This window comes from Balaenoptera physalus, assembly GCF_965194825.1.
Source record: "Balaenoptera physalus genome assembly, chromosome: 10".
NCBI classification, from domain to species: domain Eukaryota; kingdom Metazoa; phylum Chordata; class Mammalia; order Artiodactyla; family Balaenopteridae; genus Balaenoptera; species Balaenoptera physalus.
The window spans coordinates 14728350-14753218 of record NC_138889.1 but is presented as its reverse complement, the minus strand read 5'-3'; the positions used below and the strand labels follow the sequence as shown (position 1 = coordinate 14753218).

Below are 24869 nucleotides of genomic sequence, written 5' to 3'. Positions count from 1 at the left end.
AGCCCCGTCTCCCAGATGCCCCACCCCAGGGGGCATTGCCCCGGCCATGGTGGGCACTTTGCCAGCCCTTGGCCCCCACCACGACACCATTTGTTTCTGATTTCTCTCTACAGCCCTGCTGCCTGCCTCCCCTCCCCCACCCAGCACCAAGCCCAGCATAATCCCCAACCACAACTGGTTCTAATTAGGGCTTGGGGGGGGAGGGGGAAACTGCTGCTACTCTTCCAGGCCCCAGTGCCTACACCATAGCTCCCACCAGCCAGGATACCAGGAGGTTCCTGGGAGGTGTGAGAGTCTGCTCCTCACCCCAGAGCACCTCCCTCTCCCGCTCTGGGGGCTCTGGTGGGAAAGCAGGAGAGGCATGAGACCGACAGACCAGAGGCCCCATCACTCTGTGTGGCCCCTCCATGGGTGGCACCCAATCCTGAGAGAATGACCAGATGGGTGGGCATAATGGGGGTAAGAGAAAGGTGCCCCCGGCATAAATGCTGGAGAGGAGTGGGCGTTGACGATTAGGCAAGGGGGCTAGAAAGATGGTCTCCCAGCAAGTGTGAGTCTAGGGCTGTGGAAGATGCTGGGGTCTTGGGGATCAGGAAATGGGATACCTTTGGCCTCCGAATCCAGGGACGGTGTCCCAGCCTCTCGCTGCTCTCCGGAGTCCACAGACACGCTCCGCTCCCTCTTCACTTTGCCCTTGAGCGAGCTGAAAGGGGGCACCCCTGCTTGGGGGTTCTTCAGACTTGAGTTGCTAGGTGAGATCTGGTTGGCCTTGGCCCCATGGTTCCCCGCCCCCACGCCCTTCGAGCCCAGGTTGCAGGTGGGTCCTTGGTTCACATTCTGGTGCTGGGATTGGGCCCCGCCATTCCCTGTCTTGCCATGATTGGTCAACTTATTTTCTGGGTGCATTGGCTTGGCTGGGGCAGGGGGGCAGTGGCCGCGGGGGGACAGCGGCGGGCTCCCTGGAGCTTCTCTCCTCCTAGGGTGGGGTAACCTGGAGAAGGTGGAAGAGACATGAAAAGTTAATCTTGCTAGGGGTGTAGCATGCCTGGATTTTAATTGCCCCATCCTGCCTCACCTAGTGGTAGGGGAGGTGGGGGCTGAGTGGCATCTTAAGACCACCAGCTATCCCCTACCCCCCCCCTCCATGTCTCCTCAGAGAAGGGCTGACGCCCCTCTCCACCTTGGGCAGTGAAGATGGGGCAACCCCCTCCGCCCTCCAATCCCCACAATTCAAACGAAAACCAGGGCCTCACACTGCCAGAATCCAACCCACCCCCAGCCCCAGCATCCAACAGACTGCAAGCCTCCATGGCAACCCCCCTCCACTAGCACCTGGCCAACACTTAAGCATCCTCTCTTCAAGGGTTTGCTGTCTTCAGACTCCTTCCAAGGTCCCCAAACCTCAACTGCCATGTGTCCCAACACCAGCATGGAAGGGGCACAGGACCTGAGGGTCACTGCTCATGCCCCAGCCCCATTCCCCTGGGGAAGTGGGGAAAAGCACACCAGAGAGCGGTACCCACTGGTCCAGACAGCTCCCCAGAGCAGGAGGGGAATGCCTCAAGAGGGTCTACTAGTATGCCTGGCCAGCAGGCAGGAGCAGGAAAAAAAAAGGGGAGGGGACGGGTGTGCAAAGCAGACTGAAGCCAAGGATTCCTGCAGCCTAGGCTGCGGGCCCTTTAAGCTCCAGCCCGCTCCCCCCACCGCCTCCCCCTCCCCGGAGACCTATTAATAGCCGCTGGAAAGATCACATCACGGGAGAGGATATTTATCCCCCCTCATTCCACACCAGCTCAGATTTATTTCAGCTCTGCTGTCCTGCTGCTGCCGCCTGGCCCTGTCTGCCGACTTCTCCTGGAGAAGGGGAGGGAGGCAGGCACCGCCCCTCCCTCCAGCTCCCACCCCCAGCTAGACTGAGGCCAGAGGGCGCCATCGGACCTGACAGTGGGGTGGGCAGGGGTCTGCTCAAACCGTTTTTAAGAGGAAAGGGCTGGAAGGGACTAGAACAGCAGGCCTAGCTGGTTGCCATTCCCCTCTGTCCCCTGGGCCCAGGCACTAAAGCTGTGGGCTCCTGCCTCGGGGCAGGCCTTCCCATTCTGACCTCCCTTTAGCCCGCCGGTGGCCTGGAAGCCAGGTACTCAGGGGGGGTCGCTCTCCAAGCCTGCACAGTTCAGTCCCATCACCACTGGGCCCTTCCCTTCCCCTCACTCCACACACATATCCCGCCCTCCGCGACACCCACACACCTTGTCTTGTTAGCCAGGATCCTCATGGTTCCCACACACAGTGGGGCTACGGCCCCTGTGCGTGCCCAGGGCCCAGCCAGGTACTCGGTACTGGAGCAGGGACTGCAGCAACAAGCCCCAAAGAGAAAACTTGTGACTTGGGGAGGGGGTGTGAGAAGGGGAGGGGAGACGGGAGGACCCAACAGCCCTGGGATTAGGGAACTGGATAGGGTAGGGTGTGACTGGCAAGGAAGGATTACTAGTCGGGGGCCTGGATCCTAGTGGCCGGTCCTATCCCCATTCCTCCCGCACCTTACCCTCAGGGAGCTTGCAGTCTCTAGCAAGGCCCCCCGGGCCGCAGGGGCAGAATTCACTAAATGGATGGGTTGCAAAAGTGCCCGCTTGGGGCGGCCGCGAGGTCTGTCAGGCCCCCGGGGGGACTCCCGCCCCCAGGCACGCCCCTCACCCGGGGGGCGGGGGACCCCCTGGCGCCCCGCCCCCAGCGCTGAGCCCTGCCCCTGGGCGCCCAGGCGGGAAGGGGGCCGCGGGTAGGGGCGATGCCCCGCCCCCAGCTCGAGGCCTAGCCCGTGCCCATCCCAGCAGGCCCGGGCGGGCAGCGAGAGGCCTGGCGGGGCCCCGGGGCTGCAGCTGGGCTCTTCTGGAGACCAGTAACGCTGGCTCAGATTCCTCCCCGACCGCAAGAATGCAGGAGCCTCCCCTCCCCCCGCCCCAGCACCCCACCCCGCCCCCTTCGGCAGAGCCAGAGCGGAGAGGCCGAGCGAGCGAGCGAGAGAGCCAGCGAGCCAGCGAGCCGGGGAGCGGGCGACGGGCAGGACTGCAGCGTGCCTCTCCCGGCCCCGCACGCGCCGCCCGGACAGACCCACGGCCAAGTGCGGCGAGGGGCCTGGCGCGCGCCACGGCGGGGCCGAGGTTCGGTCCAGCGCTAGGCGCCGCCAGGCAGGGGCCCTGGCACCCACCAGCACCCAAACTCTGACTCACACACACTCGCAGCTCACACGTGGACGGGGAGACAAAGACACGCACGGAGCCCAGGAAACTAGAGGCGCGCTCACGCCGGCCCGCGGAGGTGTGCGGGAGGGCGAGGGAGGCGCTGGCCAAAGCAGGAGCACAGAAGCAGCCTGGGGCATGTTTCCAGAGGCGGCCAGAGGGCAGAGAGGGAGCGCGTCGACTCATTGAACAGATGAAAAGACTGAGGCCCGGCCACAAGGGAGCCATAGAAAGTTGAGCCCGGTAGTCACAAAGAAACACACACGGGGCCATAGATACACCAACAAACAGATTTACACAAACACAGAAGCCTCACCCGACCACCCCCAGCCCTGTCCCCCCACTCCCCCCGCAGATCCCAGAAAGGGGTGGGGGGAGAGGAGGAGGTCTTGGGCCAGAAGCTTTGTCCCGGTGACAGGCCCAGCCAGACACGGGCCCACATTCCCTGCCGAGCTGCCGGAGGCTGGGCTGGGACCTGGGCGGTGTTGGTGGGGGGCCACACCAGTGACCCTGTGGGAGTCTAACCCTAACTTAACCCCGGGGCACATTGGCCTCCCCCCAGCCCCTCCCGCTCCAGCTCTGTCTCTAGGGAGGGAGGCTCCTCAGGGGAAGATTCCAAAGTCCAGGGCTTGGCTGGGAAGCAGCCTGCTGCCAGCCCCCATCTCCTGCATCACGCGGGATGGGTGCGGGGGGTTGGGGGGACTGAGGCGGGGAGAGCTGGAGGGTACCTGGGCTTAGGGGCAGGCCTATGGGGCTGACATGGGTCTCAGGCTTCCACCTTCACCACCTTGCTGATCCTCAAAACTACCAACCACCTGCCACGACAGCATTGTTATCCCCATTTCACAGTGAGGAAACTGAGATCTGGGAAAAGGAAGTGACAGGCCCCTGGGTCACATGACCATCACATGGCAGCACCAAGACCCCATTCCCCTGGTGCTTCCCCTCCACTGCAGTGTCCTCCCCTCAAGTCATGACAGCTCATCTGAGCCTGCACCCGACAGATGGGCTTCCCACACACCGCAGGTCACTGGACCCAGCCCCCCGGGGTTGGGGCAGGGCAAAGGGCACCCACTTTCCTCTGTTCACAGCTTCAAATATTGGGACATCTAATAATTTGGGAAGGGGCTGTTAGAAAATTAGTCCTCTCCAGGGTACCCAGTCAGGCTGAGCCTCCTCTCCAGAAGAATCTTGGAGTTGCCCTCCCCTCTAGGACTCCACCCCCTCGCTCCCACCCAGCGGCAGGACGAGCTGAGTCAAGTACAGATGAGTCAGGAGCTTCCCATCTCACACCTCCCCCCTTTGCCCCTCAGGGGTCTTCCCCAGATCCCAGAGACCCCCGTCCTCCTCTAGCACTCACAGTCCCTGGAAGAGACCTGGAAAACCTTGGGGATGGGAGGCAGGAAAGCTGATTCCTGGTGGGTGCAGTTTTTAAACAAACAGAGTGAAGGGGCTTCCCAGCACCAGGCCAGGAGCCCCTGAGATAGGTGAAAGGAAAGGGATGGAGCTCTGGGAACACAGCACTGTGGATGCCTCTTACGGGGTAGGGTGGGGAGCAGTGACATGTGCTCACAAACAGGGAGCAGGTGCCAGTCACCTGAGTGAAGAGGCCAGGAGCAGACCTTATGAGAATGGAGCCCAGGAGGCTGCTGAGACAAAGCCTGCCTGAGATCTTGCCCTCCTGGTGCAACGTGGGGTGCGGGGGGGTGGGGGTGGGAAGTGACCTAAGGGTTAAAGTGCACCTGACTTCAGCTGGGGGAGGGAGACCAGGAAGGCTTCGACGGGGCAACCTGCCTATTTCCAGCTGCCCCCACCTTGGGAGCCTCTCCTTGGTTCACCAGCCAGCCCACCAGTCTTATTGCCCAGCTCAGAACCATCCCAAAGAGGCAGTGAGAACACGCTTGGAGGGCCCATGCTTCCACACGCAGTGGGCAGACACCTCTAGAGAGGAAATGGGCTGCTAGGACCCTGTGGTAGCTGAAAGAACAGGAACCTGCTGGGAGTATTAGTGGTGGGATCCTCAGCCACTGACTCGGGGAGAGGCAGCCCTCAAGACAACAAGGTCCCGAGTCCCCTATCTCCTGGGTGTCAGGACTCCTTGGTCCCTAGAAGCTCTCCTCTACCACCCAGGTCACTTCCGCTTCCTGAGGTGGTGACTCAGCCGGGTGGGGAGGTCAAGGATTCAGAGCCCAGCAGGAAATCTGCTCAAGAACCAAGGTATTGCTCTGGGACCCTCTGTATGGGGACTTCCAGGCTTGGGGGGCCTTCCCCTCACCCTAGTTCCTAGCAGCTCTCCCCACTTCCGCCCACCTCCTGCCAAAGGAGACCATGCAAATCAACCATTTTGTCTGGGAGTTTCCAGCCCCACCCCACCTGCAGCCCCAGGGTGATGTCAAGGCAACCCTAACCCTGCTGGGACATGGAAACTCCTGGCCCCAGACCTTCCAGTCTGGGGTCTTTGAACAGGGTGCTTCTGGAGGGGATTCTGCCCTTCTGGAAACTACCGGACTAAGTGGCATTGCCTAGACAAGCCGGAGGTCACCTCACTTGGCTCCCGTAGTCAGTGCCCAAGTGGCCAGGCCTCGGGAAGCAGTCACGGCCTGGCAGTAGGGTGCCCCCAAAGGCTACTGCTCAATCTCTGGCTGCTGCCTCCCCCCGGGGGGGGGGAGGGGGAGGGGGGCACAAGGAAACAAGACAGGGCAGGAAGCCCAGGCAGGCAGCGGGCACTCTGGGCCAGGCACAAACAGCCAACACAGGAAACCACAGCCCACCCCCACCCACCCCACCCGCCCAAAGCTCTGGGAGAAGGGAGTGCCAAAAGCCTGGTACCCCAGCAGGGGCAAGGGCCAGGGGTTAGCCTGGGGCAAGGGAGGAGCAAGCAGCTCTCCAGTCCTCTCTCTGCCCCAGACCCTACCTCGGGAGGGGGAGAGGAAGCCAGGCTGGCAGGGGTGGTGCTGCCTCTTTAAATCCACCGAAATCCTGAGCTAGGCCCAACCCAGCTCTGGTTTCACAGGAAGGAAAGGAGCTCAGGAGCCAGTAGGGCAGGCAGCGGTGGCTGGAATTAGCCCCACCGGCCCAAATATATCTGGTCTCCGCCTGCCACCCCACTGGCACTTCCTGCCCCCTGGCACCTACACCACCCTAGGGGTGGGAGAGGGTCTAGGTGCTACTCCCCACCCTGTGGGAAACCCCGATCTCCAGAGATGCCCTGTCGCTGGGTACACGTGTTGGGAGGTGGCGTCCCAAGCCCGGATTCCCAGAAGGGAGGAATGGGCAGGGTAGCTCCCTGTGGGCCCTCACCTGGCCTCTGTCCTCCAAGGGGTTAATCTGGCCCTTTTTTTGGGGGGGGGGGGATTAGGGGTGGCCCAGGAACCTCCTCCAAACTGCCTGACTGCCTGGCGGCTGGGAACAATGGGGCCATTGTGGGAGTTGCGAGTGCGGGCAGACTGCTGGCACAGGCGGTGCACCATGGGGCGCGGGACCTCACCCAGAGCCCGCCTGCCCGCTCTGCTCTCTCCCCCAGGTACTGCCAGCGTCAGAGGCATCCTCCCAGCCCTCACCTCGCTGGCCTGGCCCAAACTCTTGGCACCAGCAGCAGCTGGAGGGCCCTCGAGCTCTGCCCACGTTGACATCCAGACTGCTGTGACCCTACAGGAAGCAGGGGCATGTGGGCCAGGACGGGTGGGGGTGGGGGCTGATGAGACAGGATGTATGCCTGTGATCCTCCCGCAGGGAAGACAGGAAGGCCAAATGGGGTTTCTGGTGTCAGTCCTGGCACCCTCAGGCAAGAAGGGCTTAAGGGATTGTGAGAGCAGTGACAGGCAGGGTCCCCTGACCCCAGGTCTCCGTTCCTACACTCATTCCATAGACCTGCTCCCCGAGGAGGCCCAGTCCCGTCAGCCTGGGCCTCTGTGGCTCGGACACTGGCAGGCAGTGTGAGTGATGCAGTGGAATGAGAACCGCGTTTGCAGTCAGGCCGACAAAGATGCCAATCACATCCCACCCCTTCTGAGCGACGGGACCTTGTCCATCCCTTCAGCCCTCTGAGCCTCAGTTTCCTCATCTGCAAAATGAGGATCAATATATCGAGTGAGATACTAATAGTGAAACCATCCAGCAGAATGCCTGTGACATACTCGGCCCTCAACAAACCACCTCTGGCCATGATGTCCTCTTCTTTACACCCTACATGGCACCCAAATCCTTGGGCATTTGGTAAAGATGGGCACTCTCAAGATATTTGCTCTTGAGTATCCAAGGGATCGGGGCCCATGGGCGTCATCTCAGTGGTATCAAGTACAAAAACTTGGCTTTTTCTCTGTCCTCACAGAGCCCAGCTCCCTCAGCTAGTACTCCCCTGGGCATCACTGGGTTTATCGACATACACTCAAACCCAGAGCATGAGCCCAGAGAGCAGTTATCCACTCTCTTAGCCTCAGGGCTGTCTCAAAACCCCAGGAGAAAAGCAAAGGGGAGTTTCCTTTCAACAGTGGCCCACGTCCCGTCCCCTCCACCAGCCACCCCTCTCCCCGTCCTACTCCTTGGCAGTCTCCGTGCAGGGTCTGGGCTGGGAGGAAGCTGGAGCCTACTTTCTTGCCATGGGCCTCTTTAAAGAGTGGAGGGTCTGAGAGGGAAAGAAGAGCAACTGGGACAAGCAGTTCTGAAAGTAGAGGTCCAGAGAGAAGACCTGTGCTCTTCTCAACTAGAGAGGGCTGTCCCTCTCAGGGTGGCTCCACAGCCCCCAAAGGGTTAACAAGGCCCTAAAAATAACCTGCTCCCAGCAGGACCTGCTGATTGGAACCCTCCAGCCATCTGTTCCCATTTTCTCCTGTTCACATTGGAACATCTGAAACCAGCCCCAGAGCCCCAGCCCGATCCCAAAAATAGCCCCAGCCTGCCCAACGAACAGGCCCCAGGGGCTGGGCAAAAGCGGCATGGCCAGCCCAGCAGTGAGGCATGGCCCAGGCCAACACTGAGCCCTCACTCCCAGGCCCATGGAAGGGAGGTGTTCCCTCTGTTCCCAGAAGGAGGTGGTGAGTAGACCCAGGGCCTCCAGCCCACCCCCATTGGTACCAGGCCAGAGAAGGTACCCAAGAGCCCTGGTATCCCAGGCACTCTGCCACATCTGAATCCGCTTTCTCCAGAGATTTGGACACTCACTCCCCAGAAGACCAAACCACTTATCTGCAGAGCTTCCCTCTTTGTGGGCACACCATTCCTGCTGCCCAGCGCTGGGCTCCTCACCCAGACGTTCCCAAGCCTTAGCCCCTCCATCATCCGACTCTCATCCCAGGGCCTTTCGGAGCCTTGCTCACCCAGAGTCACTCAGCATTCTCCCCTGGCCTGCCCCAGGGCACACAGGGTTGAAACAGAACTTTTCCCAGCCCTGCCCACACTCACCCACGCCGCAGAGGAAAGGATTCTGGGGGTGTCCTCTGGATGCTGATATGACCCCACCCCTCCTCTGGGCTTCAGGATGGGCTTCTGCCCATCTGTGTGCAGCAGGTGCCAGGCATGCCCATCTGGGCTTCTATACATATCACAGGCCTGGGCACTGCCCTGCCATGCTCAGGGAAAATGCCCAGGCAGGGTACAGGGAATCCAGTGGACCCTGGACCCCAAGGCAGGCCTAACAGCTGCCATCCATGTCACAGCTCCACACTGCTACTTTTCTCCCCACAGAAGGTCCCTGACCCCTTAGGCCAGGAAAGAGAGGAGGCGGCCATCTAAGCCATTTAAGAACAGAGTGTCTTAATGGCTGTTCAGCCTGGTGAAGGAACAGAGCATCAGGGGATGGGATGGTGGGAGGGGTGTTGAAGCTGATCTGAGCTAATAGCATGGGGGAGGGAGGGCTCAGCTCTGAGAAGCGCTGGGAGATGGGGAGGGAGACAGGCCCTAAGTCCTCAGACCCCTCTGCAGGCCCATGGCTATCTGGCAAACTTGCAACCAAGATGTTAGTTTCCCCTCAGTGGGGAAACTGAGGCAGCAAGAAGGTGGGTCTGGATAGGTATTAGAATCTAGGAGTCTGAAGTGTTGGAAAGGTTGTCTCTTCCCCACCGTCCACACTCCCCTCACCCCCATCAATTCTTCCCCTGCTAAAGCCCCCGGGAGGACCACGAGTTCCTATGAAGAGCTATGGCTAATAATAACGAGGAGGATCTCTAATATTTATTGAGCATTTACTCTGTAACATCAAGCTGTCCTGAAGGCTTCACAGGCATTATCTAATTTAATCCTCTAATTTAGTACTCTACAAGAAAGTTCTCTTGTTATCCCCACTTTACAGATAAGAAAACCGAGGCCCAGGGAAGTTGAGTAATTTGCCTGAGGCACACAGTCCAAAATTAGAAGAGTCAGGATTTGAACTCAGACACTCCAGCAACTGGGCTATTAACCATTTCACAATACATGTTCACCCTGGTAGCAGCCCTCTGTGCTATGACGAAAGAATGGTGCCTCACCCCCTCATTCCATACTCCCTCCAACCCCGATGCGCACCAGGTCCTAGCTAGAGGCCACAGTTCCTGCCCAGGGAAGAGATCAAAGAGAGGCCACCACTCCCCACCCCCTCAACACAGGTGCCTGGCCCACTGGGGCTCTGAGAGCAGAGTTCTTGGGCCACCCCAGCCCCATCCACCCCCAATCTGTTACATCGTCACCCATCCTGGTCCCTAAGAGTCTGGGGAAGGAGCAAGGCAAGTTACCATGACAACAGCACAGGCCCCTGCTGAGAGGCCCAGAGGCAGGAAGAGTCTCCGCAGGTGGAGGTCAAAGGTCAAGTGGGACTCACTAGTGACGGGTGGAGTTCCAGCCCTGCCCCCCCCACCCCCTGCACCTGCTCAGCCACACCTGGCACTGCCCCCCACTTTTTTCATTGCCTAAGTTGGAAGGACCACTTCCTCTGTGTCCCTGAGGGGTGGTGGCCTCCAGCAGGGAGGGTGGGGGGATTCGAAGCCCCTCCCTCCTGGGGACAGTCTAGGAGAAGTGCCTCCTCGCAGTCCTCCGCTTTCTCCAGCTTTCCCTAGTCAGACCAGGAGCCTACAGGCGTGTTTGTTGTGAATTCAGGGAGTTGTTGCTAAGTAAGGAAGGAGGGGAGGGAGGGAGGGAGGGGGTGGGGGTGGCAGTAGGGGTAAAGCGTGTGTGTGCTTCTGTGTGTCTGTGTGTGTGTGTGTGTGTGTGTGTGTCTAGGGGCCAGGGCAGAAACCACATTACTGTGGCTGGTAGCCACCCTGGCTTTGACTCAGCCAGCTGAGGCCAAAGCCAGCAGGCGAGGGGGAGCAAGAACCTGGGATGACCGGGAAGGAAACCGTACCTTGCCCTCCAGGGGTGACCGGGCTGGGGCTCCCCACCACCCACCCCGGCTGGGACTTTCACTGGAGCAGCGGCTGTGGCGCTTTAACCCTTCCTGCCCCGGCCCCGCCCCCGTCCCCTACCGGGTTCCAGGTTGTAGGCTGTCAGCACCCTCTCCTGGGGGGGGGGGGGGAGGAGAATGAAAGGAGAAGTGGGGGCAGAGAGCCAGGAGGAGGGCGCCCGAGACAAAAAGCCAAGCAGGAGGCAACGGCAGAGGCAGACAGAGCTGAGCGAGGAGGCCGTGAAGACACACATAAGCACGCAGACCTCTCACCTCCGGACAACGCGTGTCGGGCTCGGGCTCAAGGGTGTGATCTGGGCTGGGGCTCCCTGCGGAGAGAGGGTCACAGCTAGAAGCCCCAGGCCAGCAACCTCTACCCCTGCTCCTCCCAGAGCCCCAGCCCCACCCCCAGCACGCACACCACTAAGCATGTACACACAGACGGGCCTGCAGCTCCAGGAAGTCCCTGAGCTACTTGGACACCACCCCCCCTCCACGACTTCTGTGGATTGGCCGGGAGCCAGGCCTGACCCAGCGGCCCCACCGCACAGCTCCCCCTCCCTCCCCTGCAAGCAGGAAAGGAGAAGGCGCTAGAGATGCCTTAGAGCTCCCTCAGAGCTCAGCCCACAGGGAGAGGGGGGAGGACTCCCACGGCCTGGCCTGAGGACCCGGGTGGAGGGATGGGTGGGGAGGCCTGAGGACCCCAGCTTCCAGCACCAGCCACCCCGGGGTTATCCTGTGTGTCAAGGAGAAGAATGGTGTGGGTCCTATGTCCCTGTGTGGTCTCTCTTGTCCCCTGAAGATGCCCCTGGGGACCGGGCTTGGCTGGGAGGGCCTAGGGTGAGAGAATCAGGCTTAGCAGTTCAGTAGGAGGGGGCTGGGTGAAGCTCCCACAGGCAGGCGGGAGGGAGGCTGGTGGCTGGGCTCAGTTTGTACTGGGGGTCAAAGGGGAGTTCTTTTCCGAAGAATTCTGGGAGAGACGCCAACTAGAGCAAGCTGCTAACCACCCCTCCCTCTCTCTCACTGCACTGGGTGGGGGGGTGTCCCTGCCAACCAGACTTAACCCTCTCCAGCCTGTGGTGCTCCCAGGCACACGACAAGGGAGTTGGGGAAGGGACCTCCCGCTGGGCCCAACTTCCAGTTCTAGGGGGCAAGCACAGGGTGTCTGCCAGAACATGGTACCACACGGCCCCATCTGGTACTGCCCCGCCCTGCCACCACCTGGGTGACTTTTCTGGGCTCATCTCCTGAAGGTGTCTGCAGTGACGTGTGTGTGCGTGTCTCAGAGACAGAGATTGAGAAACAAACTGAAAATTCCTTGCCAAGGCCCTCCCCCTGCTGGGTCACTGAGCACTGTACCAACCTGTGTCTCTACCCCTCCCTTTCTCCCACTGAGTCCTGGGACCAGAGGCCATGGGAAGGGGGGTTATAAACAGACAATTTTCTCTCTGCCCACCTCGTGCTGCTGTCTCCATAGGCCCTTGACTCCAACAAACAGCCCCTGCCCCAGCCCTCTTCTTCACTGATTTGCTACAAGTGCTTCTAGAGGAAAGTATTCAATTATAGCCTGAGATCCCAGGATGGGAAACTGAGTCATAGCGAGGCATCAGGGGTTCCAAGGGCCCGCATCCCATGCAGACATAACTCTACTAACACAACTCTTGCTTTGGCAAAAAAAGAAAGAAAGGAAGCTCCCCTTAGCAATCCCCACCCCACTCCTGTAAAACACGATTAAGGTCAGACATCAAGAAGGACTTCCCAGGGTCAAGGCTACAATGGCAGCTGGCCTCACATCCAACGCTTCATATTTCTGGGGTGGCACATCACCCCCACCCCCGCCCCAGCGTTCCAGGCCCCTCTGTCTTCTGCTCAGGCTGGAAATATGAGTGTCTTGTCTTGTTTTGCTGTCTGCCCCTAGCTAGCAAAGTCAACTTTTCTGAACTTTAGCCACCAAGCTCCCAGGTCTGATGTGGCTGGCTGTTTCTTGTCCCCAATGAAGCAAGTGACCCCAAGGGTGGAGGGTTAACTCCCTTTCCCCAGCCCTTTGTGGAGAGCACTGGGCCGCCCTGTGACAGCTCCCACGATGTCACCAGGACAAGAAGAGGAGGGACTGGGAGTACTGGGATCCCTTAAGGTGCCAGGTGTCCGTGAAGGGCAGAGGAAGAGAGCCCAGCCTTGGGGACAGTTTATCCCAAAGTCTCCCCACTGCACACTTTCTCTCCAAGGACCACAGAACGGCCAGAAGCCTTGGCCTCGCTCCAAGAAACCTCCCTATCAAAGGACAGAGGACTCCATGTCCCAGGGAGCTATGGGGAGACCTGTGGCTACGCACCCCAGACATGTTCTGAGGGAGGAGGATAGAGGCGGCAACAGAAGCGGAGCGCACTGAGTGTGCGCATGTACGCACACACACATGCATCAGAGACACAATCCCGAGCACGCATACTCCTCAGATACTCCCAGACGTGTATCTGAGAAACAGACACAACCCCCAAAGACACACATCCAGGATACCTCTTTAAAATAACCCAAACTCCCCAAAAAGGATTCCTTAGACCCATAGAGGCTCCCATACTCAGAGAAGGCCAAAGAGAGCTCGGGAAACACAAATGACATCAGCCAGTCACACAGAACTACTGACAGACAGAAGATAGACCCACACTGGGATACACGAGCACACACACATACAACACAGAGTAGTATGCACGTGGCCATGTGCTAGCACACAAACTCACTCACACACACACACACACACACACCCAGGCAATGCACAGCATGAAGTCAGATTAGAGGACTAAATTCTGGGCTAGTGGGGAGGAGGGGAGTCAGAGCAGGGGGGTGGAGAAGTACTCAGGGATTTCAAAACAATCCTGGTTTCGAAATGCTGGAAATGCTGGATTCAGGGCCATTCTCAGTTGAGGCTGGGGGGTGGAGAGTGAAGGGGAGGGGGAAGACAGGTTAGCGCAGGGCCACCAGCCCATTGGAAGAGGGACTTGGACAGAGGGCATCCCAGCCCCTGGGGATGGGGACTAGGCCAGACACCAAGGTTAGGAGGGGCAGGTGGCCCGGGGCCAAGTAGGGAGGGCCTGGGGTGGAAAGGAGGCAGAGAAGGAGAGGCCTCCACTTTAGCCACTGACTAGAGAAGAAAGAAGGCAAAGGAACCCACCTGGGCCCTTCCCCGACCCGTGGGTGGGTGGTGGTGGCCACCTTCCCCCCTACAGAGTGTCAGCTGGCTCCCCTTCCCCGCCAGCTAGCAGAGCCCCAAGGCAGGCCTAAAGCTACGGGGGGTCAGAGGGTGTGGGAGGACAGCAAGGGCCTGCAGGGGGTCAGGGACCTTCCAGGGGACCCAGGACCACCCACACTCAGGGCAGGGTGGGGGACATCTCCCTGGAAAGCCAGAGCTTCCTACCTGGGTTCCCAGGGAGGGGGGCTCTTTGGGAGGCCCAGGCACTACAACAGACGCCCACATCCAGGAAGTCACCCCTCTCCTCCCAGGGCACCAGGATGCCCTTACTGCCCCTCCCCCAACCTCCAGGGAAAGTCTCTCCCAGGGAGGGGAGGTCAGGCCAGGCTGGGGGTGGGGCTCTGGAGGCCTGGCCCTGGCACCCAGCAGAGGAAATGCCAGGCCTTAACTCCAGGCTGCCTTCAGGGAGGCCCATCCAAGTGACATGCAGCACCTCTAGTGCTGCAGCTTTCCTCACTTTGCCCCTCAGCTCCTAGCCTCTGGCTACCTGGCCCTCCAACTGGCTCCAGCCGCAGCTCTGGTAGTTAGAGGGTGGGACCTGGGGAAACTTAGCGCCCCTGGAGGAGCCTCTACCAGCTCCATCCTGGCCCCTTGGCCAGTCAGAGCCTCCTTGCCCCAGATCCCTGGGGGCAGCCCCCACAGTGGGGCTACGGGTGGGCAGCTGGTGGCGCTGGCAGGCAGGGGCACAGATGCCAAGCTACAGCAGCCAGGCGCTCAACAGGTTGAGCCAGTCCCTGGAACAGCGAGCCCCACCCCAGGGAGAGCAGGCCTGGCAGAGGCTCCCTGCCCGCGGCACCCAGCCTGTACCCGCTTGGCTCCCACGGCTGCCCACTTTCCCACGGTGCCATCCCCTCTGCCCCCTCCCCCGAGGTCAGCAACCAAGCAGTGCCCAGGGCTCCTGGCACAGGGAAAGGATGCCGTTTCCCCATCACCCCTGGGTGCCCAGGCTCTTGGAGTGCCTCACTACCAGCAACCAAGGAGCCCCCAGAAGAGTAAACATGGCGTCAGGCCAAAAAGAACCCCGAAGTGCCCCCTACCTCCTTGCAGGCCTCCTCCAGTCCTGGGCAGACTGGACACTCAGACACCCTGGCTCCCTGCAGCCGCCCCCCCAGGGCGCTGGGACAGAACTTCAGCTGGTGGCGCCAGAGGCAGTGTGGCGGCCCCCAGCTCCTGTCTTGGACACCCTGGAGGAGGGGCTGCTGAGCTGGGTGACTGCTGGCTCCCTCCACTCCTGCCAGAGCTGCTGCTGCCTGCAACCCTGCTCCTTTCCTTCCACCCCACTCCTGGGCTCCACGCAGCTCCATCCCAGCCCCTCCCCCTGCAGGCAGGCAGCCCCCTTCGCAGGCATCTCCTTTAATCTAAAGCAGGTGCCAGGCATTCCAGCCCTTGCTGAGTCGACACTGCCACCCACTAGGCCTCTGCCCAGAAGGCTATTGCCCTGCCTCTTCATGGAAGTTGAGTCTGCGGCCCAGGGTTCCTGCTTAACTCAAACACCCAGAAGTTGGGAGGCAGACACTATCCAAAGGGAATCATGGGTGTCCAACACAGACTCAATAAGCAAGTTCACTAGGTCGCACATTACCACTGTTGTGATCGATTGTGGACCACCAACACTAATCCTTCTCCAGGACTCTGTAATCTCTTCCCACCTGGACCCTCAACCTCAGTAATTAGAGACTCACTCTGAGCCTCCATATGGACCTCCAGAAACCATCTCTAGCGTGAGGCCCCTGCTACCCTGAGCACAAGAGTCACTCTGGATCCAAGGTTATATAGGTATTCTCCCCTTCAGGAGCACCCTTTCCAGCATTAACCCCTGCCCCACCCCAGTCAGAAGCAACACAGGTAAGCAGAGAATCTCCAGAGGCAAGTGGCCAGAAGGCTGAGCTTCCAGGCCTGGTTCTCCAAGGCCAAGGAGCCTGATTAGCTGCGGGAGGGCAGTGCCTTCTGTCCTGATACCAGACCCCACCCCACCCCCCACCCCGCCCCTTACCTTCCTTTCTCTCCCATTCTCATCCTGTCCTGAAGCTCCTATCAGCAGGCGCCTCAGAGCTGATACCAGAAAGACAGGGCCTGAACATGCTCTTCCCCTGGGGCCATGAAATCATGGTCCTGACCCAGAGAAGGCAGCCAAGCTAGTGCTGAGGGGCAGCAGACAAGCCAGGCAGCCCCAGCCCAGAAAAAGTAGCTGCTCCTTGGAGAGGCTGAGGAGGGGGGAGAGCAAGGGGAGTGGAAGCCCACCCACCCTGCGGGTCTCATTCAGAGAGCTGCCCAGAGGCATCAGTAGGGTTACAGCAGATACTGTGCGAAGACAGCTTTCCTAGGTAAAACAGGAAACCAAGGCCAAAGATCAAGGGGGCCTCCAAGCCCCTTTCCCGGGGCTCAGTCACATGCCCAGCTCACCTCTCCCAGAGCAACACTTTTCCTCCCTGCAGCAGAGGCCCCCAGACACAGACACAGACCCACACCCCAAGCAGCAGACAGACAGAAGGAGGAGGGAGGAGGGGGGTGTCAGAAAAACCCGGAAGGAAGGAAGCTGGACAGACAGACAGAAGCCAATCCTGGCTTCACTGCTCCAGAGGGACACCCTCCAGACTCCCAGACTGTAAGGGACACTCTCCTCAGCTCCCAAGAGGGAGAAGGGGAGAGTAGACCTCGGTGTCCCCTGAAACCAAATTCCAGCAGCCCTGGGACAGGACATACTCCAGCCAAGCAAGAAGCCCCAAGCCTCCCCTCTCTTCCCCACATTCCTCCCCCAAGAGCTCCCCAAGACCAAGGCAGGGGTTGTCTCCTCTCAGCAAGGCAGAGACACCTCCAAGGAACTGTGTAACTGCCCCCCCACCCCCACCACCGGGCCAAGCCCACACCACTAAGAATCCTTGGCAGGGGAGACTCCTCCAGTCACAGCCCCCGCTGCTCCTAGGCAGTGCTTGGGGGCAGAGGGTGACCCCCAGCAATCTCCAATCCCCACGCACCTCCTTATGGAAGCTCCTATAAGCCAGGAGAGGAGTTCCGGGGTGCTGAGACCCAAGGGGTTGGTGAGCCTGCGAGGGGGACTACATCTCCCAGAAGCCCCCAGGGCAGAGTTGCTGCTCCAGCTGGCCCAAGGCCGGCCTTGTTCTCTGTGCTAGGGTGGCAGGGTCCCCTGGCTGCCCCTAAGCCCTCCCCTCTGTGCGCTGGGGCTGCCAACCTGATTGGGGGCCCGAGAGTGGCCGCCACTAATCCTGGGGGCGTCCCCGACCCCTTAAACAGCCTGGGGGTGCGTGCCAGAGGGCCAGAGACAATCAGACTGTGTTCCCCCTCCCCAATTCGAACTGGATCTCCTCCATCCTCGCGCCTCTGCTGGCCTGGCATGACTTTCGCCCTCGGCCCCAGCCCTCCCCTCACCTCGCGCGGGTCGGGGGTCCTCACGCCAGGCCGGAGTTGGACGCCATGACCAGGTCAGGGTCGGTGGGTGGATTGGGGTCCTCCTGCTCGCCAGTTGGAGGTGCGGAGGAGGGCGGGCAGGTGGTGATCTTTTGATCCTGGACGCCTTGATCTCAATACCAGCCCGGCCCGGGAGTGGGTATCCGGGGGTCGCTGGGCGCCTGGGTTCCTGCTTTCCAACCGCGGAGCATGGTCTTGGGCGCCGGGCAGCGGCGGGAGAGCGCGCACACCCGCCCGGCCCGGGGCTCAGGGCTGGGGTCTCAGCCCCGAACCTCACGGCTCCGGCTCCTGCTCCTCCTCCCTTCCTTCCTTCCTTCCTTCCTTCGTCTCCTCCTTTCACTTTTCCCGAGGCCCGCGGGGACGGCGGGCGCGGGGCTGGGAGGGGGCTGTCTGGGCGCTTATTGTTGGTCGGACGCCGAGGGTCCGGGTCGCAGTCCCCGGGCGGCGCGGCGCCGGGGGACCCAGGCGTGCGGGCGTCCGGCCGGCTGGCTCCGGGCAGCGGCGGTGGTGCAGCGGCCCCGAGTCCGGGGCATGTCCAGCCACTGGCTCCGCCGTTCGCCGCCGCCTCCCCGGGCTCCCCTGCGCTGCCGGAGCCTCGCTCGCCCCTCCACTCGGCTCCGCTCCCCAGCCTGAATAAGCATCGGGGCTCTCTGGCTGCCTCCTTCTGCCTTCATACCAGAGCCCGGAGAGGCCCCTGTCAAAATAAGAGCTCCCCTATCTCGCTCGCCTCCTCGCCCAACCCGGCTCCCCCAGCCTCCCAGTGGTCTGACTCGGTAAGGCGCCCGGCCGGCTAGCGGGAGGCAGGTTGGCCCGGGGGCGGGGAGGGGGCTTCTATGCCACTCTCCACCCCATTCCCGAGGACTGGGGAGGAGACGGGCTAACACCATCTCAGGCTGGGGAGAGGTTTGACAAACCTACCCTCCTATCTACGCTGATTGGAAGCAGTGGGAGTTGACTCCCCCCAACCCCCAACACTCTCTCTCTCCCTCTCTCTCTCTCTCCCTCTCTCTCTCTCTCTCTCCCTCCCTCTCTCCCTCTCTCTCTCCCCCTCCCCCTCCCTCTCCCCCCCCCCACTGGGTCCCCTCTTCATTGTATCCACCCACATTCATTATGCACTGAACATCTCTTTATTCACTTTATTCATCTCTCTTTCCTAGTAGACCCTGAGTTTCTTGAGGATGTAGACTGAACTTTTTCACCTCAATCCTCAGCAGCACAAAGTAGATACTAAGAAAATGTTTGTGGAAGTAAAACCTTTGTTCTCCCAAAAGAACTCTATCCTAAGCTCAAAGTGCCACACACACACACACACACACACACACACACACACACACACACACAAAAGACCCTATAGGAGAATAGATCCAATGGAAAAAAATTGTAAAGTGTTTTAAAAAGCATTTCACATATGTTATTTCAGTGTTTTCCACAAACCTGTGAGAAAAATGTTATGGCCCCATGACACTGATGAGGAAACAAAGGCTTGCATTAGTTAAGGACTTCCTCAGGGTTACACAGCTAGAAAGTGGTAAGCCCAGGACTAGAGTTTGGGTCTCCTTACCCCAGGGCACTTTCCCTGTATCCCACTACCCCCACCCACCCAGGATTAATACCAACAAGTAACAACCATTGACCACTTCAGAAAGGAAGGGCACTAGCAAGCCCCTTTGCTCATGCTATTTGGTTCCTCTGAGCTCTCCCCTGCCCCTCCTCACAGATGGTCCCCAGATAGCTCTAGCTCTCACTGACCTCCCTCCCTCTCACCTTCTACATCTATGCCACCCAACTGAGTACCTACTTGTATGTTTTATCTTGATTCTCCTGTGCATACGCCCCAAAAGATTCTTGAGGGCCCAAACCATGTCTCCTATGCCTCTATATTCCCCACAGCACTCAAGGGCTGGGTTCATAGTGGGATTCAGTAAATACTCACTTGATGGGTTGATGGTGTCCGCAGCTGGGCACTGGGCAAGGTCTGGGGAGGCACAGCTGGAAAAGGGGGAGAAACCCTGAAAGAAGATAACATAACAACCTCTATGGGTGCCTAACATAGAAGTTTACAAAGCATTTTCATACACACTATCTCTTGATCGTGCTTTGAGCCAATCAACAAAACTTCCCCAAGTGCCTATTAACTGCTATGCCAAGACCAAGCTGGTTTAGGGACTGAATCATCACAACTCTGTGAGATAGGTATTACTCCCACTTAAAGGAAAAGAAAACTGAAGCCCAGAGAGGCTGAGCTCTGGTGTGAAAGATCTCAGAGCCTAGGATAGTACCTGACCCATGGAAGGAGGGTTTAATCTCCTCTCCCCTCCCCAGGGTCCTGCTATAAGATGAGCCACAAGACAAGAAGGCCATTTCTCAAACAGGATTGCTTGTTAAAAGGAAGGGTCCACCCAGTTAGTGGGTCAGTTTCCCGTTACATACATGACAAACCGCATGGGCTTGTGATGATCCGTTTGGCACGATGCCCAGTTCATAGCAGGTCCAGAAAACAATGTTTGTTGGGGTGAGTGATGGCTGTGTTGCAAGAGGTCTGTTAATTGCGGCACACAATCAAGTGTATTCGGCATGTCCTGTGGAGCAGCCATGTAGAGCACTCCCCTGGGTGGAGCTGTGACTCATTCCCCCAGCGTAGGTTCCAGGTTGGGATGCGGAGCCCCAGCTCTAGGCAGCCACGAGTTCTGGGTGGAACCCTGGAGTAAGGGAGGAGAGGAGAGAGGCCGGTGGCCCATTGCTGGAATGGAGTGGCTCCCTCTACTGGCGAACTCGGGGAATCACCGTGTGTTGCCGCGTATCTGTGTGTCACCATGTCACGAGGAGTGTCACAGGTGTGTCAGCGAGTGTCGAGTGTCGGTGAAGTTCGGGCATGGGTATAGCCTGTTCGTGGTGCAGTGTGGGCGTGCCAGCGTTACGTGGGCCTGTTTCTGGAACCACAGGGTGTACACACACAACCACATTTTGTAATACACTTTACTTTTGGGGTGGGGGTAGGGGGTCGGAGGCGCTAGGGCTGCAGATTATCTGAGATTACTACCTGGGGTGACTAGGACGAAAGGATCCTCCAGCTGGTACTCATCACCGACCTCGTACAGGTGGGATTCAGGACTAGAGAACAGTTCCTGGGAAGGGACTCTATCCCCAAAAGCAAACAGGGACCCAAGAAAGGGTTAACTTTGAGCCCCACAGTGACTTCAATCATTGGCTGAGGGCACTGTCAGTCAGCTTCTGGGGGCGGGGCTTGTCGGGCCGCCTTCGGACTGCCCAGCGCCCCTCACTTGCCCCTCGACCCCCACTTCATTTCACTCCTGGGCTGCTGCCACACCCCCAGCTTGATGGAGACACCCTCCTGGGCCCTGGAAAAGGAGCGGATCTGGGCATCCTGGCTTCCCCACTCACTCCAGCTGCCTGGCTTCCTGATAGATGGTGATTATTATATAATAGACCTGCTGGACAGAACCGTGCCAGCCCTCGGAACACTTTGCCCCTCCTCGAAGCCTGCCCCAGGGCCTGGCACCAGCAGCACAGAGCCTGCCGCCCTGCTCTGCCGGCTCCCGCAGCACCGCCTCCATTCCAGGGCGGGAGACCCCGGGGCCACCCTCCCCGGTGTCCCTGGGGCCACTTTCTGGGATGGGGCGGGCGCCAGGCTGGGAGTACGGACGGCGCCCCGCAGTTCTCGGGGTCGGCCTGCGGAGTATGGTTTTACCAGCGCCTCTCCAGAATTGTGGGACCCAGTTGGCCCCTTCCAACCTGAACTTGGAACTTGGGAGCCAATAGAGGTGGGGATAGGGGGCGCAGGGGCCAGGGTCGGACAGCGAAAGGAGTTTGGAAAAGATGCGGGGGCAGGAAAAGGGAGGCTGGGAGAGGGGGCCGGCAGGGGCAGTGGGGGAGGGACTCTTATCCTGACAGGGCTCCCGCCTTCCCCGACTGGAGGGTTTGGAAAAACTGAGCAGGCAGCCAAGGCTTGGCTGGAAATCCTGCAGCCCACCCTCCTGGGGACACAAAGCTGGAGGGCGGGGGCAGGGCGGGGGGAGAGAGCACGACCCCGGGGAGGGCAGGGCCTCTTTTGGGGCTGGGGGCCCAGGGGCCAGGTCCCTGGGGAGGGGGTTCCTGGCGCTGTCTCCCCGCAGTCTGCTTCCCCCTTCTCCTTCTCTACCCCCTCCTTTTCCCCCTCCTCCCCCTCCCCGGCTCCAGTCTTGCAGATTGCGGGCAGACTTAACTCCTTGCGCGCCAGCCCGGTGGACTCCTAAGTGGTGACGCTGTGAGGGAGGGAAGAAGGGAGGGACTCCTGACGCTACTCCCACCCACAGTTTAACACCTTGTGGCCCAGAACGCAGTCTCGGAACTTGGGCTTGTCAGAGCCCTAGAAGGCTGCCTGGTGCTCGAAGAGCGACACACAAAACCCGGCACCTGAGAGCTGCGTAATCCAGTCCGCTCTCCTGCCACATCTTAACTGTCTACCCTCCCCTGTCACCCCAACCCTCTGTGCCTCTTCCTCCACCCTTTGGCCACCCTCCCGCCATCACCCCCACTAGTTGCTGCAAAGATCCCTGACAGATAGAAGGATGCAGGGAACCCGGAAACCTGGGTTCTGTGGCTGCTTCTGCATTCTCCTCCGCATCCCGCCTGGGAGGCCCACGCAGGTGACCGCAGCCCAGGCCTCTTTGGCCCCCAGGGGGCTCCTTCACACATCTAAGGGGGTAGCTACCCAACCGAGGCAGAGAATGCTAGCCTGCCCCAGCTCCAGCTAGGACAAGGGCCCGAGTAGCCGGAAACCCTGACTTCACTTCCACCCTAGCCCCTCTCCTAGGCAGCACTTCCTCCACCATCAGATTTGCCCCCCAGTTCGGCCGTGAAAGACTATGCCTGAGAGCAGTACCTCAGTCTAGGCAGGAAGGGGTTAATGGAGCTCCCAGGCTCCCTGTGAGAGCCAGGTGAGGAACCGCCCATCTTGGCCTTCAGGTGTGCGGGTGGGGAAGTGGAGGGACGCCGACCTCAGGGCTGCTCTTTTGCCCCCTGGTGGTTAGATCTGGCTTAGCAGTCTCTGGCAAAAGCTACGCTCAGGTGGGTATTGGTGAAAGAAAAACTTTGGAGGCAGCTAGAGTACTCCTCCTGCAGGAATAGCACCTTTGGAGAGAAAGAGAATCCTATGGGGAGGCTGGTGGAGCTCCCACAATCCCTGCCATGCCATCCCCACTTATCAGGCTGCCTCAGCCACTTCCAGATCTTTGCCCTAGGGACCCTACTTGTGGGTCCCAGGTGCCCAGACACCTGGAGGAGGACAGGAGAAAATAGAAGATATAGGCTCTATCCTGCCAGGGTCTCAACCGAATGAAGGGGAGCAATAGAAGGAAGCTGCCCCTCACCTTCTTTTCTCTCTGTGTCCAGCCTTCCCAGAACTCCCATTCCCTCCAGACCCCAGCAGCAAATGCAAACCTCTAGCCAGGCTTCAACGCTCCTACCAGCTACCCAGTCCCCCATCAGTTTCCCTCCCCTCTAGCCAAGCTGCCTTCTGAGTTTCTCCCCCATAAAGAGGCCCTCTTGAGGGATTCTAGGTGCTCACAACCATTTCCTCCTATCCCAGGCAGGGCTGAGACCCTTCCTCCCCTCTACCCAGAAGCCTTCCCAGGTTAGCGAAGGCCATGACCTTCAAGGGTTCCTTTCTCTTTTTTCCCAGTTGCCTCACTTCCTTCCCTCTCCCCATTTCCAATTATCTTCTATCTAAGGCTTCCTTTCGCATAAGCAGTTCACCCAACCAAGGACAATCCTGTCCTCCTTGGATTCCTTGACTCCTCCAAGAATCCTTCTCTGACCAACCTCACCTACTTATTCACTAAAAAAATATCTGTTGAGGACCTACTATGTGCCAGGCACTGGACTAGACAATAGGTATATGTTGGTGAATGAGACAGATGTGGTCCTTGACTTCACAGAGGTCACTTGACCTCACTCTAGTTGGGGACAGACACGTGAACAGGCGAATTCAATTCAGTGTCATGAAGGCTTGCAGAGCACTTTGGAGAGACATCTATCTGGGATTTGGGAGTCTGGGAAAGTTTCCTGCAGCGAGCACCATCTGAGCTGAGACATTCCAGCCTAAGGTGTGGTTCTGTCCAGGCAGACAGTACATCTAACTGGCGGTCTAAGTATAGAACAGGATTCCAGCAAGGGGTCTCACCAGATGTTGTAAGAGATCGCTAAGTCTGCATTCCCAAACAATCCATGTCTAATAAGTTCTCCAAGTCCCAAAAGAAAGGAGACTGGGGACTTCCCTGGTGGTCCAGTGGGTAAGACTCTGTGCTCCCAATGCAGGGGGCCTGGGTTCAATCCCTGATCAGGGAACTAGATCCCACATGCATGCCACAACTAAGAAGTCCGCATGCCGCAACGAAGATCCTGCATGCCGCAGCTAAGACCCAGCACAGCCAAAATAAATAAATAAATAAATAAATAATATTTTTTAAAAAGAAAAAGAAAAAAAGAAAGGAGACTGGCCTGAAAGCCAAGAGTATGTGACCTTGGCCTAGTCAGCCTCATCTCTGGGCCTTAGTTTCTTCAAAAAACAAGGGGGTTGGATGAGTTTATCTCCAGGCTCTTTTTTATCAAGAGAATAGCAATTAAATAGAAGGCTTGGTTTGTTGAGAGAAAAACAATCACATGGCTCTGGTCGGCTTGGGGATGGAAGGCAGAGTTCATAAGCCCCGGAGAGGCTGTCAGAGGCAGGGCCCAGAGAAGGCCACACAAGTCACCTCCTACTCCTCACTGCCTGGGTTGTCTGCCAGTTCTGAGTCCTGGGAACATTTAATTCTTGCTGTCAACTGAAGGCAAAAGCCTTTCGGAGATTTTGCTGGGAGGGGTGAGCATTGGGGGACAACACCCCCAAAAACTATTAATGCAACTGCATTAACTTGCTCTTGTATGTAGCACTATAAAGCTTTTATTTTGAAGAGATGGAATGTTCAGAGGTAAGGAAACTGAGGCACAGAGTGGTGAAAGGACTGGCCTAAAATCACATGGCTGGTGAGTGATGGCTGGAAGAGGTGCCAGGTCTCCTAATTCCCAGTCCAGACACTTTCCACGACACCACTGCAGCACTCGCTTCCAAATTTCCATTGGACTTCTTCCTGCATCTGGCTCATTTCCCTGTGAGGCCATAAGATCTGGGAAGGCAGGCTTGACCTCCTTATCTGGACATCCCCCAGAGCCTGGTGCAGGGCTCTGAACAGAGGGAGGGGTGCTCGGAACCCCAAGTCTCCCAGCCCCCCTTTCCTCTCCCACCATGACCTTATTTACATGAATGTAGGTCTCTGGCTCAACCTAAAAAGGCATCCCTGGATTGTGGACAAAGCCTTGGGCCAGGCATATTCCCAGTCCCAACCAGGCCTAAAACCTGCTCTGTGACTTTGAGCAAGCTGATTAACTTCCCTGGGCCTCATTTTCTCCATCTGTCAAGACCCGTAACCGATTCTAACTCCTGGGGCATTTGTAACTTGAAATCCCAGATTAGGAAGTGTTTTTAAAAGCTCTAACTCTGAAGTAAGGGAGTAAGCTTAACAATTCTGTCTTTTTGCAGGATTCCACAGCCTCAGGACCATGTCTGCTCTATCTGCAG

The 24869-nt window shown here is 58.8% G+C and overlaps 1 protein-coding gene and 1 long non-coding RNA gene across 10 annotated transcripts in view; both read right to left on the bottom strand.

Moving 5' to 3' along the window:
• Positions 1-17354, bottom strand: part of BCL9L (BCL9 like) — a 28022-nt gene extending 10668 nt beyond the window's left edge. For 2 of the 6 annotated variants that reach the window (XM_082411017.1, XM_082411014.1), the window contains exons 1-2: positions 2247-2348; positions 606-991 (exon numbers count right to left, since the gene is read on the bottom strand). In XM_082411017.1, coding sequence (XP_082267143.1) covers positions 606-991; positions 2247-2272 — 412 coding nt within the window. In that variant the 5' untranslated portion in view covers positions 2273-2348. Of the gene's footprint in view, positions 1-605; positions 992-2246; positions 2349-10857; positions 10914-17215 lie in introns of those variants that run through there. The other 4 variants (XM_082411015.1, XM_082411018.1, XM_082411016.1 and 1 more) reach the window with 4 other exon arrangements.
• A 428-nt stretch (positions 17355-17782) lies between these two features.
• LOC309637112 overlaps positions 17783-24869 on the bottom strand; it is a 47595-nt gene continuing 40508 nt past the window's right edge. Inside the window, exons 4-6 of one of the 4 annotated variants that reach the window (XR_014250401.1) lie at positions 19685-19953; positions 19188-19263; positions 17783-17948 (exon numbers count right to left, since the gene is read on the bottom strand). This is a non-coding gene — a long non-coding RNA (uncharacterized lncRNA). Of the gene's footprint in view, positions 17949-18306; positions 19264-19684; positions 19954-24869 lie in introns of those variants that run through there. The other 3 variants (XR_014250403.1, XR_014250402.1, XR_014250404.1) reach the window with 3 other exon arrangements.